Source organism: Cygnus atratus, chromosome 2 (assembly GCF_013377495.2).
Source record: "Cygnus atratus isolate AKBS03 ecotype Queensland, Australia chromosome 2, CAtr_DNAZoo_HiC_assembly, whole genome shotgun sequence".
In the NCBI taxonomy this organism is placed as follows: Eukaryota; Metazoa; Chordata; class Aves; order Anseriformes; family Anatidae; genus Cygnus; species Cygnus atratus.
The window spans coordinates 151,467,315-151,484,001 of NC_066363.1; the positions used below are offsets into that span (position 1 = coordinate 151,467,315).

General features: G+C 36.1%; 1 protein-coding gene across 1 annotated transcript in view; it reads right to left on the minus strand.

The window, feature by feature from the left end:
* The window catches only part of ADCY8 (adenylate cyclase 8), a 125,025-nt gene that overhangs the window by 6,639 nt on the left and 101,699 nt on the right, over positions 1 to 16,687 (minus strand). Inside the window, exons 12-15 of the mRNA XM_035556245.1 lie at positions 15,912 to 16,084; positions 13,017 to 13,098; positions 7,541 to 7,699; positions 3,605 to 3,751 (exon numbers count right to left, since the gene is read on the minus strand). Of these exons, the coding sequence (XP_035412138.1) occupies positions 3,605 to 3,751; positions 7,541 to 7,699; positions 13,017 to 13,098; positions 15,912 to 16,084 (561 nt within the window). The remainder of the gene's footprint in view (positions 1 to 3,604; positions 3,752 to 7,540; positions 7,700 to 13,016; positions 13,099 to 15,911; positions 16,085 to 16,687) is intronic.

Here is a 16,687-nt window from a genome sequence, read left to right on the forward strand (position 1 = left end):
GATAGATTAAATGACTAGAAAGACTATTACTTTACAGAAAAAAAGTCTGTCAAAACTCAGAATTTTCACGAGAAATGTTCTGGTATTAATTTTTGGTAACAACGTTTCTAAGAATGGGAGTTTAGCCCTGCATGTGTCTTAAGAATACAGACACTTATGAGTAATTATAAAAATGAGTAATTATAAAAACAGATTTGTAATGTTCATGTTTGTTTAAATGTGAAATATTCCCTTCAGCACCTCTGGGCCTGGGTACAAAATAGGAAATAATTGTATCATGTAATGATGTTATGTGCCAAAAAAAAAAAATAGTGTCCTTTTGTCAGTCCAGAACCCAATATCTCCTGAAACATCTCCCATTCTGCCTCAGTCAACAAGATGCCTGGACAAGTTGGAAATCAACAAATTTGGGGGCCTTCAGGGGAAAAAAAAATCCTAAGTAATGACTGTGCTTTGAGAAGACTCAGTCACCTACTCCCCAATACTGACTTTTGGACCAGGTTCCCCAGGCTCCTTAAGAAAGAGTCAGTCACATCCTGAGTTGTCTGGGGACTCCTACCCTGCACAGCTGCTGGTGGCAGATTCTGTAAGGCCACTGTTCACTACTTTTTGTTTGACTGTTTTTGACTCCCTAACACAGATCCGCTAAGTGCAAAACAAAATAACAGATCTGGATAGTAAGCTTTCTGTTTTATTGTAACAAATAAATGCCTCTAAAATGAAGTAAAAAGAACCCAGATCCCCACCCATGTCCCTATCACATTTTTCAGACCAGGTCAATTTGGATTTTTACCACTGCTTTCATTCAGAAATATATTCCTAGCACTATGGATAAAACATCCCTTTTACTATTACTTGTAAAAGGTAAGGTGGGGGTTCACAGTGTAGAATCTGTTTTGAGATTAGGAACTCAATTCAGTTGTCCACACACAGATATCTAGTGTTATTTAGACCATGTTTCCTGGTAAAACATCCAACAGCTTGCTCCAGGACAGTATGAGTTTTCTGATGGTGCAGTATGGGACCTGTCAGTCCCATGTGGTTGTCTCATATCACCTCAGAAATATCAAATGGCATTAAGCACCAATGTCTTAGACTCCTGTCATAAGAATTCTACATTTGGGTGTCTCTACAGTGTTGTTCACGTGATGCTAAGGACCAATGTTCTTCTATGAAGAACAGATGTTCTTCCGTATATCTGCTCTGTTCTTAAGCTGCAAGTCTGCATTTTGTTTCCAGGCCTGTGTTGAGACAGACAATCTTGGCAAGAAACATAATGATAAGCAAGGCATAGTGACATCATGTAATGTCAGTCAATAGTTATGTGGAAATATTACTGTCCCTGAAACACTGGACCTGAAATGACTTCTGGTTCCATTTCCATGGCTAGGATTGCTCACTTCACAGTGGTTCTGTCACCTTCCAGATTGCTTACAGAGTAAACTAATGGCATGACTACGCTGGAAATAGGTTAGCAGTCAGCAAGGGATCACATAATTTCATTTACTACCCATACCAAGAACATATCTATTATTCAACTGAACATGTCTGGGACATAATGCAGTCCCTAATTAGGTCCTTTATTAATTACAGAACAGGTGTTGGGGACCTGAATGCATTATCATGTTAGGGTTTTTGATGAAAATGTTGTCTTCGGTAATCACCTCAGTAGCAATGAAATTTTGCTGTGAAGATTATATGAACATGCATGAAAAGATATCTTAAATTAATTCATAGCAATAGGCTTTGCATTAAGTTTGAGCCATAATCATTTTAATCAGATCTAGAAAGAAAAACAAAACTATTAATCATGAAGCAAGCTGACAGCTGTGCAAGATCTCAGAGATAAGAATGAGGTATTTATACCTATAGGGAAAGCAGAGCAGGAGTTTAGCAGGTGACAGAGCTCTTCTCATAGGAGAGAAAGTTAGTTTTCTACTGAAATGCACAAGGATGCATCTGTGAATTCTTCTATTTCCTGTTGGCAATTCTAGTATTTGCTCAGCTGTATGAATTAACCCTCAATTTCATTGTCTCTCACAATTTGGTACATTTGACCCTCATCCAGTTTTCATGAGCTACCGCTCTATGAACTCTCCTAGTGTTCATCTTTACCTCCAGTAGCTTCCTCTGAAGCCCTTGGAGATGTCTGTAGTTCAAAGCAAAGTAAAACAAAACAATAAAAAAAAAAAACAAACACCCTTAGACTAGATCCTCAAAGGGAGATAGGTACGTAAAGTAGGACTGAGATACTAATTATGAAAAAAAAAGAAAAAAGAAAAGAAAAAAAGGGACACATTCTCAATTTTTCATTCAGCTGTAGTCTAAGCCCTGGAGATGTCCAAATTCTGTCAGTGCCTGGAAAAAAAATCTGTATGCTTAATCTATGGACAGAATCCTGGTATCCCTTCTCGTCGTCTCTCAAAAACTCAAATTTAATAATTTGTATTCTGATAATGCCTTTTGAGTTTAGAGCCAAAAAAATAAAAAGAAACAAACAGTGGTGAAAGCTTTTCTCATTTTTGCAAAGCACTACCTAAGTAGAGCTTTTCCCTATTCTGTTTAAGAAAATTGTTCCATGGTTACATCGCTCGTGTGGGATGTGAAATCCAGATCCAGCTCATTTTGAAGGAATTAACTCATTCCTTCTGCTTTCTTGGAAGGTGTCTTAATATCAACCTGACATGACATTCTTCACTTCTCCATTTGATACTCTATCACAAAACAGAAAAGAATTAAAAAAAAAAAAAAGATAAACAAAACATGAGATTCTAGGGTAGAATTTTTTACTGTTCCTCAAAGATTACTTGCTATACACATGCCCAGTCCCCTACAATCCAGGTTAGTGCCAATTTTGTGTTTCTCAGAAAAATTCTAAAAAGAATGTGTTTTTCCCATTTTCTCTTTAAATCTCTTTCCCATATGGAATATTCCAGTCCAGAACATAGATCCAATCTCACTTGTTCACCTTCTTGAAGGACAGGATACCTAAATAAATACTTCTTTCTTTTTATGTCCTTTCCAAGCTTTTTTTTTCCTCTCCACCTGTGAATTCCTTAACAAAGCAAGCAGCTTAACCAATGTATTACTTACCTGATCAGACAAGTGACATCAGTAAAAATGCCACCACCTTTCATTCATTACCCAACAACAGATTAAGAGCTGTGTGCTTCACATTTTACTTGACACTGTTTTACCTTTAATGTTTATTGAGTCCATTCACCTATTGTCTTCAAAAGAATACCTTTATAAATTCCAGTATTTAGATCATTATTTCCCAGAACTGCTGTAAATATCTTCACCCTTCCTTCTGCAGAATAAAGGCATGTTCTACTTTTAGGTATGCTGGAGCAGACCAGTTTTAACTGCATACGTTTATATTCAAGTAACTATTGATTTCAGTCTCTAATTTACTAGTCATTCAGACCAAAGTTTGGCAAGTCAAAATTAAAAAGCAAAGTAGACAATTGTAACAGCAACTGGAGTTAAAAAAAATATCAGAAAATGATTGGAAGAAAAATAGTAAATTTGATAATTTAGGACAACGTATTTGGTGTTTGGGAACTCTAAGCACTACCAGATTTTCTCTAATCGCTGGTATTACCTCATCAAAGTCTGCAATGATCTCATTCAGCAAGCGCAGACATTCTACCCCTTGGTTATTCATCTCAGTCTGGGAATAGAAGTCAGCAAATCCAGGAATAGAAGCAAACATCACACCAACAGCATCATAAGACTGAGAGTACAATTCCTAAAAGAACAATGAAGAAAAACAAGTTGGAATGGGAATATAGGGAAGAGAAAGTTATTGTCTGCAAGTAAAATATGTTTCTTATTTTTTCCATGAATAGTACCTTCATAACTGAGGTTAGCATTAATGTATTGTGTAAGTGACTAGCCAGGTTCAACAGAAGCAGGCTGACAGCTTTCATATTTTTCTTATGGATTTTATGCAGGGTTTGACCTTTATTGGAAAACCTCTCTTTTTGCTTCTGAGGTCAGGAAACTACACCAGAAAAAAAAAAAAAAAAAAAAAAAAAGAGTAGAATTTCTGATTTTAATTTATACGGGGAATCACTTGAAGGAATGAGGAATTAATTTGCATGTATAGGTACCAGAGAATCAAACACTGTTAGGGAAGTAAAAGGAACCTAATGTTTATTATTTTTAAGATTTTTAAGTCTGTCTTGTATGTTTGGAGTCACCAACATATTTCTAGATTAGTTGATTAACAGGGATAACAGGGATCAGGTGGAGTCATTTTAAATGTTTAATATGAATTCTTTGTAAAGATTCTATCAATTAACTCATTTTCAAGTGGATAGTTTATACTTTAGATTACTGCATATCTTTACAAGTTTGTCTACTCTCTGGTAACCTGTGGTTCTCCTAAGGTGACTATGGAGCCATCTGTTTGCCTGGATCTTGGAGAGGTTCCTGTTATTAGGGTTTGGAAAGAGGGAGAAACAGAAGTGAGGGTTATAACGGAGTTACTGGGGATAGAAAGTAGTTTATAAGGGACCAGACGCAGGAGGCTATAAGGATAAAGTATCCCCTGGCATAAGCTTTCACTTATGCTACATATATGTTTCACTCTGATATTGAATGAAAGATTTATATATGTATTGATTTTTGTGAAAATACATGTGAAATACAGTCAGTTCTTTGAGCCCAATTTTTTTTTTTTAAATTAAAAAATGCCAAGGACTTATTCTGCACAGTTCCTGGTATGCTTTGCTAGTGGATAACATAACACAGCTGCACACGTTCTCTTTTATTTGTCTTTTATTTTATTTTATTTTTTAATTTCAACTTCTAGCCATTGGCTCTTTCTGTATCCTGGCAGTGCAAGGTCAAAAACTGGCATGGTGTTGCCCAATGTCTGGGTACTTTTGTTTCTGTTCTGGGACTTCTCTTGATATGCTGGTATGGAGCAGTTGTTCCTCAATGTTTTTGTTATTGTGCTTTAGGAAATGTTACTGCTTTACCCTCATTATAAAAGGACTGGACCCCATACACTTAATGTGAACACCTCAGGCTCTTATTCTTTCATCATTCTGTTTCTCCCTATAAAAGCATCCTGAACCCCTGCCCTGCACTTTGGTATGCTCTTAATGCTACTGCTTATCTAGACTTTTTAGTAGTGTGTCCTCCGGTGAAAATAGAAAAACTCTACTAGTTTCCAAGTTCACTGCCAGTCTCTTATTCAGGGAAAAAAAAAAAAAAAAAAAAAAAAAAGAGATTGATTACCATTTTACCCTTACACTTTCCTCCACTGAAGAACATCTACAGGGTCATGGAAGTCATACTCTAAGGATATTTCTGTTCCCTTCCACAGATATAGAAAAAAAGTAATACACAGGCTAGTTCATTGAGCCTTATGGAAAAGGAGACAATATGCACTTGAAGCACATATGCAATCAGGCATACACTTTCCTCGGATCTTGAAGATAGAAAACAATTGGTTCAGCCTTCGTCTGTTCGGTTTTTCTATTTTTGGTAAGAAGCATCAAGACAAAAATAATATATCCATGAGAAAATGCTTACAGTACACATTTGAGAATTCATGTTTTGAGAGCAGAGAAATTAACTTAATGGCCAGACTTGAACAGCAGAATAGATTGTACTGAAATGTGGTAGATGTTACAGCCAGCCAACTCACACATAAATCATCCACAAGTATAGTCAGTCTGGGAAATTGCCCTACAAAATGCAAAAGTGGTGGCAATGAATTCAATGGCAAATTATTGAAGCATCAGCAATGATCCGTGGGGCATCTGCTTGCTTCTGAAGATTATTATGCATGTGAGCATATGTGAATTGATGTGTAAGAGAGGACACATATTCCCTGAGAATCCATAATGCAGATATGACAAAACACTCTCATGGTTGGTATCAGGTCTGCTCCACTTGCAATGAAGTGTTTTAACCAAGTTGCTTTCGCACATCCATTTTCTCACATGCAAAGTGGTGTTTTTATGACCATTTAATACCCACAGAGTGGGTATTCCTCAAAAACATGATTCCTATAGTTCCTTTCCTTGCAGGTTCTCACTATGTCACCTTTCTCTTGGTGTTATTTGAAATCACATATTCAGAACACGATTCCTCATTGTGTAGTGTAATTTGGCTGCTTACATCTATTTTCAAAATGTAGAAACAGAAAGAGGGAGACCTGAATCCATTTTACTACACAATGAATCTTAGTATGTCAGAGTTGGCAACTTTAATCTTGAAGCATTTGTTATGTCTTCATTGTTAAATATAATTCCAACATTAAATGAGAAAATCCCAATTTTATAATTTCTGTCTCTATTCACGGACAATACTAAAATATGCATTTGCCTTATTTCAGATAAAGATTAAGTGATTTCCTGCTGTTTTCGGAATCAAATGCTGATCTTTCCTATATCTGTTCAGCAATCCCTCTCCAAATTCTGTTTTAGAAATATGCAGAAACTCCATCACCAGCAGACTTTTTACCAGTTTTCCCTAGATTTGACAGACCTTCAGGACAATTAGCTTACACTTACAAAGCTTTTCTATGTGTATTGCAAATATGCTTTAGAAACAAAGCTACAAACTGTGTTTCTGAAATGAGTGCTTTGTTAATTGCACAGAAAAGGCAATTCAAAGCAAACCAATATGAAATGGCAAAGATGTTCTCTTGGGTCTGGATATACAGGAGGCTTGGGTCTACTGCTGCCTGTTGCACGGATTGCTTGCATAATAATTGGCAAGGCTTTAATAATACTTCTGCAATACTGGGCTATCTTAAAGTTTCATGGGTATCTTGTTAAATATCTAACTTTTTTTTAGGAATATTTGATTTTCATAGACTCAGAAGTTGGGAGGGACCTTTGAAGAGTCCCATTAGAAGCAGGAACAATTTGATCAGGTTTCTCATGGCCTTTGCCAAACTGAAAAGCTGAAAATTTTACATCCTCTGTGAGACTTTGATGCAATATCTGACCAGATCCCTAGGCAAAATTTTTCTTTCATCTAACTGGGATTTTTCTTCCTGCAGCTTGTGTCCATTGCATCTTGTCCTTCATCTGAGAAGGGTTTGTCTTTGTCTTTTCTATAACCAACCAGTAGGTAGTTGAAGACAACAATAAGATCCTCCTTCATCCTTTTCCTCTTTAAGGTTGAACAAACCCAGTTCTCTCAGCCTCTTGTCATATGTCGTGGTGTCTGAAAATACTAATAATTTTAGTGGCCCTAAGCTGAAATTGTTCTGGTAGGTCTATGTGTGGTAGGTCTACTGGGGACCCTAAAGCTGGATGGAAACAGCACTCCATATGCAGACCTAGAAGTGCAGAACACAGAATAGCAATTTCCCAATTTCCCTAACATTAAAACATGATTTTTTTAAAATTCATTATTTATTTATTTATTTTTAAAATATGGACCAGATGCCAAATACAGGCAGTATTTTTGTATTGAGTACTATTGAGAATGGTGTAAAAACAATTCCTGAACAGATCTGTTTTTCTTTTGCTAATTAAACAAAATTTTCAGAGATAATATTGATACCTACTTCATTATCCCGGTCCTTCTCCAGGAAGTGACGGGCAACATGACTGGGTAAAATATTCCGTAGCATATTTTCATTGTGCTCCCTTAACTCCTTCATTTCATTGATTTCTTCTTTTGCTTGAACACGCCAGAGAAAATCCAGCCTTGCCGTGTATTCAAGCTGTAATTTCAGAAATAAAAGAAGTGCAAAAATAAAACCCAACAAGATAAGAGTAGCTGTTGTATTGTCATTCTGGAAGGCTGCTCCTGCCATGTAATTTCTTCAGCATTGCTGAAGATCTTTGACTCAGAAAGAATTTGATTTCATTGCCAGAAAAAGTATCCTTTATTTGCCTTGTGTATTGTGAGTGCCTCAGAGAAATATTGGGACTAACAATATTTGTCATTACTGTTACAGTCAGTGGCTAGAAATTTTCAGAAAGTTATTTTCCTTTTAAACACCTTACTATTATTTAAATAAAAACATAATGGAATAAGACAGGAGATTAGTAATTGGAAGATATTAGTATGAAATAAATATGTTCTCCTTTTCATGTATATATATATATATTTAATGAAATGGATTTCATGAGGAAATAACAAATATGATTCCAAATACTTTTCAAAGTAAGGTGTTTTACTTCTTACAGATGAGCATCTTTCAGCAAAACTAAATCCAAAAGTCCAACACAATGTCAAGGAGGACTTTCAAGTCTGTGGTACCAAAATGAGATATTTCTGTTGTGGGGACATGCACTTGTATGTTTTTTAAATCTTTTAAAAGATAGTGAAAGATATGCTATTGGCATTCCCTTGAGTATTCAGTCCCTGTTGTACTGGGGATCCAGGGTTTGCACAGTAAGAATTTCAAACCCACAAAGTGGCAGTGCCTGATAAGTTCTAACCAAATTAGATCACTTTCAGTGCTGCATGTATATAGAGCAAAAGTAATATTCCTGCACAGCACAGTTTATATATAAATACATATATATATATATTTATTGCATATTTATACATGTATATTTGTATATGTAAAAATGGAAGCTGTCTGCTAGCTGGAGAGCATGCAGAAACATCACATTTTTTGCCTGAGAGGCATGTCTTAATACATGGACAAGACCACAACTGCCAGGACTTTTGAGTGCATGGCACTGAAGGAGAGCTTTCAGATTTGAAGGCAGGTGATACTTTAGCTTGCACAAGGCCTGTACAAAAGCTGATTTATTAAACTACAGCCTGATGGAAATATACCTTTCTGTGATGCAAACTGAAAGAGAAGATGTATTTTTGAGACTTGAGATGCTTTAAACAGAGATAATAATCAAATATTCAGCAGAGGGTTATATAGCATCAGTAAATAAATGCATATTCTATTTGGGAGAGACATCAAATGGATTGCCAAAAGGTATTGGGATAAGTATGTGGCTGCGATATAATTCACATAACAAGGGGAATCCTGCAGTGGGTGGGAATGGCTAAGACGGGGTTCAGGCATTGACTAGTGACTCATCTGGTCCATGTTTTTCATTGTTAGCAGTGACCAATGGCAAACAGTTTTGAAGAATATACAAAAGCACCTTGCAAGGGGGCTTACAGTTTGACTGTACTAGAGGAAGCTTTTCTTCCTAAAAGCTAAAAATGAGCCTGACTTGATATAATCTTTCAAAGCTTGTATGCATTTTAGTAGTGATTTACATTTTCTCTAAATGCTATTGCCACCTTTAAAAACAATCAGTCTCTTTTCTAATTCTAATATTTTGATCTTCCATCTTGTGACTGTTAGATTAACTGCCCCCCCCCCCCAAAAAAAAAAAAAATTAAGATAAAAATAATCCTGTGTCAGGAAAATATATAAAGCATTTTTCCTGACATTTGGAGTTTCCTTGTTGTTCACTTTGCATTTGTGCTAAAAGAGAGAGCCCATACATGATCATATCTGACTTTTATCTCTACCAGCTGACTGTGAAGGCAACACTGACTATAATTTTGCAAGAAGATCTTAAGGTATTTTACAGATTGGCTTGGAGCAGGAGCTGCTGATGGATTCTAAGGTCTTTGATGCTTCAGATATTTAAAACCACTACAATGAAAGGTTTTCAAAAGGCTGTAATGCATTTTTTTCACAGCTGAGGTTTTTTTTTTTTCCACATCTCTAAACCTAACTCAGAATAGCAACAGTTTATATTTTAGATAATTTCATTTTGGTTATTTATAATCTTATTGTAGCATAAAATATTTTTCTTGGATCTTCAATAGCTGAGATGACGTTGATAGTTCAGAGGTAAGAGGATGTCCTACATATGAGGTTTGAAAATAGTTTTAGGAAGATGTTCTGCTAAGTTCTGATACTTACTAAAACTAACAAAATTGTAGGGTAGAATTTTGGGTTTAGAAATACGAGTACAGAATAGAAATAAAAATATCTGACTGCAACCGTCTGATCTTGAAATGTTCAAGTTTTCTTGTCCTGCCATATATTCCCCATATGCACTCCTAATTTCAATAGTGAGTGAAGAGAATAGAGCAGATGCATTATACAGCAAGCCTAGCGTTCCCTATGTCCGGTATTGCTAAACAACCCAATCTTTCTCCGGACAATTTCCATATGCAAGGAAAGGACAAGGTAAGGATCAGTGTTTGAGAGACAGAATATTTTTTCATTTAAGAATGAGAAAGGAGAGGGTTTGCATAACAAAAGGGCACATTCAACCACTGAAAATTGTCTAACTTCAAATAAAACAAGCAAATAGCCTTTACTCACTAATTTAAAATCTGTGCATAGAAAAATTAATGAAGAGACCTGTAGCATAGTATCAGAATTAGATATGTATCTTCGTCTCTTTTTCTCTTTCAATTGTAACAATCTCCTCTTCCTATTTCCTCATTCTTCCTTGTTTTCCCAAGCATGAATAAGGTTAAGGTGGTCATGGTTTTTGCAAATAGTTTGCCTTGGAGGGATGTCAGTCCTTCATCCCTTCCCAAAAGTCTTTGGAGAGTAAAGCTACAGCTCTGACATCCAGAGGTTATTGTGTACAAAGCTGCCTGTGCCAACCCTGTCAAAGCTCAAGTTGTCCTTTGTACCAAATAGCTCCAGAAGCAGAGGAGCAATCGGTCAACACTTGCCGGCGCCAGAACACCCATCTGCAACCTAACAGAAACCAGAGACAGTCTTTGACCTCTGTTTCATAAGGTCTCTTCTTAGGTCTAATTTCTTAGGTCTAATTGGAAATTGGAGTGGAGGGAGAGGGAGGACTGAGCCTTCTGTGGGCAGTTTTATTCCTTCTGCATTTGTTAAAACCTTTTATTTATTTATTTATTTATTTTTTAAAAAACATGGTGGTAGGTTGCACTCAGGTTTAATAGGTTACTTATTTTTGTGTCTTTTCATGAGAGATGTATTTCCAATAGAGAAGACTGTATGTGATATTGTATTTTGGTAAGATTTTGAAGGATCTTTTATGTTCTATTTAACTCATTAAAATGATAAAGCAGTACATAAACACATTTTAAGTACAGAATGTCTAACCTCAAAATAGTCCACAATACTTCTTTCATGAACTTTTTTTCAAGTTTAGCTTGCAGAAATACTGTTGTAAAATGTGTACTACTCATCTTAAGAATATGTTTCTAGATGAAATTGGCTTTCTAATGAGGAATTATTCTATTTGGCCTGATGTCATAAATCAGTGATAGAACTATATATAATTATGGGTTTAGCACAAGAGACTGTCTCTATTTTTTGGCTGAAATACAGGCAAGATTGTAAGAAGAAACTGACTTTGATTAGACATACTCACACAACCTTTTCTTGATAAGAATCTGATTTAAAAGTCTGTCTGCAAATGTGGGGATTAATTTTAAATCACACTAGATAAAGAATAGCAGAGAATTAGCTGTTCAGAAATTAAATGCCCATAAGCTTGATCTTACAAAAGTAGTCTCTTTTGCAAAAACACCTAGAATGAGGCATATCTTAAGCTATTCTAATTCTGCAGTTTTTAAAAAGTAAAGCTGTGCTGGAGGACAGCTTTATCAGATTTAATGAATTCTCCATCAGTTCATACAATTGAAGAGGTTTTTCTAATGTGCTCTGGATTATTATAATTCTTTTTATAATTCTTTTAATATATATATATTTCATAGTTTGTATTTATACAGATACTTTTAGGCTAACTTTATAATAGTAAATAAAACAGTGCAAGAAAATGTTCTCAGGCACTGTTTTTGGATTTTGTTAAACTGATAGATTAGCCCTATGAATCATTTGGGAGAACATGCAGAGGTAAGGGGGTCCACATGTCAGGGACCATTTCCAAGGGCAGTTTGGGTATAGCCACTCTGTTTTATGGGACAAGGAAGATTAACAGGCTGGAAAAAGGCTGTGCTGTACCAACAGGCCTCCAGGCTGGAGAACAGTTTCAAATACCCTCACTCGGATTTTTGTAAAATACAAATGTTTACACACTCAGATTTTGATCCTGAAGAGCATTGCTGTCTTAATTCTTACTCTATCTTAATCAGTGTTTCTTTCTAAATGCTTACTCTCACTTTAGGAGATTGCCAACCCTTAGAGTTGTATCTTTGCTTATGCTAAGAATTTCCTAGCCTTCTCTTATTGCCTCACTCCAATTAGGATCTACAAATGCTGGTATTAATCAGCCTAACCCTCTTCAAGGGAAAATCTTTAAGCAAGTTGAATATGCAGGACCATGTCTAAGGGCAATTATCATTGATGCTTCCTTTAATGTAGTAGTTCTGTTTGTCTTTATGTGAACAGAAACTGCCTGCAGTCAGCATGCTTGATATGCAGTGCCATAGAGGTTGTCAATCAGAAGCACTGCAAAGAAAACACCCTGATTTAGATGTATTTTAGTGAATGTGTTGGTTGATTAACTATTATTTTGATACAGTAGTTCCTTGATTCCTCCTCAAGTATCAGTCCTAAAACACTGAGGCATCTAAGTCCTTGTTATGATCTAGGACAAGGTGAAAGCATTCCTGCAAGCGGTCCATGACCCAAAGAAGTCAGTGTTGGTGCTTAGACCTCTATAACCTCAAATTTTCCTCAGTTCCTCAAATGCAGTGTTTTTCTTCTATCAACATATTAAGTCATTTCAAGGGAGTTTTATTTACTGATTTGTTATTCCCTTTCTTCATTTTAGTTTTATGCCTGCTCAAGTGCACTGAAGTAGTCAGATGACACTGGAATTGCACAAATACCTAAGATAAATGAAGTCCCATTTGTTTGTTCAACTTCTATAAAGAACTACAATATAACTTGCCTATTGCTGAATATAATATCGCACGTGTTCTTTAAGAATGCTAGGCAGTGTCAGATGTAGGCTTTCTTTAATCAGATTCTGCATATGGCTTATTAAATTGTTAAAGGTCATATGCTCAAGTGGATAAAAAGGCAGTTGGTATTTTGAAAGTAATTATTGTCACATCCTGCAATTGCAAGTGATATAGGGAATGGTTGAGGCAAATGTTTGCATTACCTGTTGACCATGATAAAATACGGCTAAAAGGAACATTGCCATCAGTAGTAAAGATGCCTCCTTTGTACCCAGGAAGTCTGTTCTGGAAAAATAAAATAAAATACAGTTATTGATTTGTCAGTGCTTGTTGTAATCATGCAGAAATTTCATTCTGTAATTCCCTGGTACTTTTTCTTGTTCATTAAAAAGTCCTCTGTATTTGAACATTTAACTTAGAAATAATTAGTTCAAGAGGACAGGCATGTAATTAGAGTGCTTGCTGTTTGGAAACAAATGTATTAAATAACTAAATTGTAGCCTACAGTAAGTACACAGAAGGTGATGATCTTTCTCTTTCAAATGTGATATGCAAGCTGTGTGCCAGTCATTCCGCTTTCCTGGGAGCTTTATAAACAACAATGAACACAACAACCCTTGCCACGTACAGGAGGTTGTAGCTGCATAGGGAAAGGTTTAGGTTGAATCTAGTACAGGGAAACTTCCAGAGTGTGACAGTAAGAGCCCAACAAATGGGCCTAGACATAAAAGATGGACCCCAAGGCTGTTGCTGAAATTTAAATATCCCTATATTGATTTTACTGAGACACAAAGAGGAGAGCATAGAATTGTTTGCCTATGCTGGGAAGTAAAGGAAACGCTTGTAGATAGTAGGGAAACAAAGAAGATGAGTTAAGAAAGTATGTGTCTATTTTCTGCTGAATGGAGTCAGAGATGCTGTGTGTGGAACAATGGAGAAAGTGTGATGAAATATGGTGAAAAGAGCCCAGAACAGTTTAAGTAGGTTTCAAATACAGGGAGGAATTGCAATTATGTTGAAAGATGACAAAACTGAAAAAGCCATTATCTCTACAATGCCAGAGGGTTTTAAAGAGACATGTTTCTCAGGGGGGAAAGACATAAATGGAGAGGTTGGGGAATTGGCAGGGTCAAATTTATAATAAAACAAAAGGGAGAAGGAAAGTTTGGAGCTGAATGGAAACAGATACTTGACAATTATTTTGTTGAAGGTAGATAAATGAAGATGAGGAAATGACTAAAAGTTGCTTAAAGCGTGAAGTTGTGAAAAAAAGTCCATATTGGAGTAAACAATGAAAGGTGGAAGAGACTTTGGGACACGCTTCTGTCTACCTTGAGATATAAGAATAATCATAGAATCATTTAGGTTGGAAAAGACCTCTAAGATCATCCAGTCCAACCTTAAGTAATGCACAGCCCAGACCCTGAATCCATTTACCACAGTAATTTTGAAAAAAAGATAGATGATACTTGTCAGAGGACTCCCATGACAACTACAGCACACAGAAAAGTGGACCTTGACAAGACTAAACCAAATAGAAACTTGCTTGGGAGTGAGGTAACTGAACTGACCTTGTGGGTTTGATGAAGAATGTAAATACTTTGAATTCAAGTGTTTTCCCATTTTGCAGTTGTAAGAAATATGGCCTCCCCAGGATTTCATTCTGGAAGGACTCTGATACACTGGCTGAGGGCAGCAACCTCAAAGATAATAGTTACAAATGCCTCTATCATTGGATATTGTAGTAAAGTAGTTATAGCCCCAAATATATGAGACAGATGAGTTTTGTATTAAGTTGCAATACCTTTTATTCAACTATTTAGTATAGCTAAGAAAACAGAGAAGCTGCTGAAAACAGGGCCGTGAACCTTGTGCTTCCTAATGTCAGAGGTGAAGCTCAAGTCCTTTTCCTGAGTGTGGAGCATCTCAGCTGAGATGAACTGTTCTGCTGGACTGCTGGTTGCTCTGAAGTATATTCCTGGCTGTTTCTTCCTCTGTGGTAAAGTCCCTGGAGAGTTTTATTGCCATGGGAAATAGAAACTATTCTGAATCTGAAGATTTTCATGCAAGGATAAACTTTCTTTGCTGTGCTTAATTAGTGGAAATAAAAATATGATCATGACATCATCAGATAATGACCATAATATCTACTTCTAGTTAATGCTCTTGGTCAGAGTATTATTTCCCTCCTGTCATTTGTTTTATTTGCTGGGCTCTGTCATGAGTATACTATATGTTATATGATTAGACAGTAAGAGCATAACTAGGATTAGAAAAAGGAATTGCATCTTAAGTCATTAGTATTTTGGTACTGTAGGAAGCTAGTAAGGAAAGATATGTGTGCAGAGCCTTATTGTGTGTAAAGATGTGTCTGTTGTGAGAACTACTTGCACTGCAAATGCATGCTTTTCTGTGCTTTTGCAGTTCTTCAGTTACAGGTTTTGTTGGCATGCACTTAAAAGCACAAGCAGCAGCACAAGCTGGTCGAGTACCAAAGATTAAAGATGTATTTTTCTGAATGAGCTAAATCACTGCTACTCTATGTTCAGAGTTATTTAACACTTGGAGCAGCTCTAGCTGCAAATCGTGGTGGATCTTCTGTCCTCCCACTGGCTCTTCAGCTCCTCTTTCTGACAAGAGAGTCTACAAAATGAGATCATCCCTGTATTCCTTATATCTCTAGCAACTGTATGCTATATTTTGAGATTTATATGGGTAAAACCCTGCCCCTAAAATATCAACTGTTTACTCCTGGTTTCTTAATTGGAGGTAAAAGTTTAAATCAGTACTTCTGGAGTATTCAGGACTAGAAACAAGTGGTGTATATGCACTATAACATATTTTTGCAACATGGATGGACTATGGGAGATTTAAGAGATAATCCCTGCTCAATATTTAATTTTCCTCATGAAATGAGTACTTAAATAAAAAGGCCTGAGAAAAAAAAATCACATTATAAATCTTGTTAGATTAGCCATTGCCTCTTGTAACCAACCCTATTCTTTACTATTATGTTATCCAATATGTGTACTCTCTGGTAAGACTTGACCTTTTACCTTGTTAAAAAACAGTTCCGAAAGGAAACTGTGAACACTTACTCTCCATTGTGGTTAAAGTTGTCATATTGCAGAAAAAGTGAAGCATAAATGGTCTCAGTCAGCAGAGAATAGATCGCAATCATGATGAGGAGTACTGCCAGTTTCAGGACAGAGTTGAGACGAAGAAAGACTGCACAAGTCACCATTGCCAGCACACCAGTGAAGACAAAATACTGAAGAGAAAATGACAGTCAGTTACTTTTAGTGATTAGTGATTATACATTCACTTCATTGATATCTGCATAAATGATCCAGTGATCAGAAGTATCAAAAACTATTGGTCTCGAATTTGGTGCTCTTGTAAGTCTTAGCATACAGACTACTATAGAAACAAAGTGCTCATATAGAATGTTCAATTAAAACTTCTCTTATTTTGCATGACACCTCCATATTAGCAGAAATGCTCTTTTGCACCTTTGTTGCATTTTCATAGTATTAGAATGGAAAGGGCATCCTGTATAATGAAAAGAGGAAAGTGAGAAATGCTGTATATAATAGCTGGCTAATGAAAAGTCAACAGTGAGAATCCTTTCTATTCCTTTGGTTCTAAACTTTCACAGGATTCACATTAATTAGGACAGGAGAATCATACTCCTGCTTTATCCTTTTCCCATGCTACCTGAAGAGAGGATAAAGCCATAGGTTTGGGTGTTTATTACAATTATTTATTTATTTATTTAATTATTTCTAATATTACAAGTAAAGCTCAGTTTCACTATTCTCTTAAAATGTGATGCCCGGAAGTTTTATTCAGACTTCATTTTCTAATCTCATCA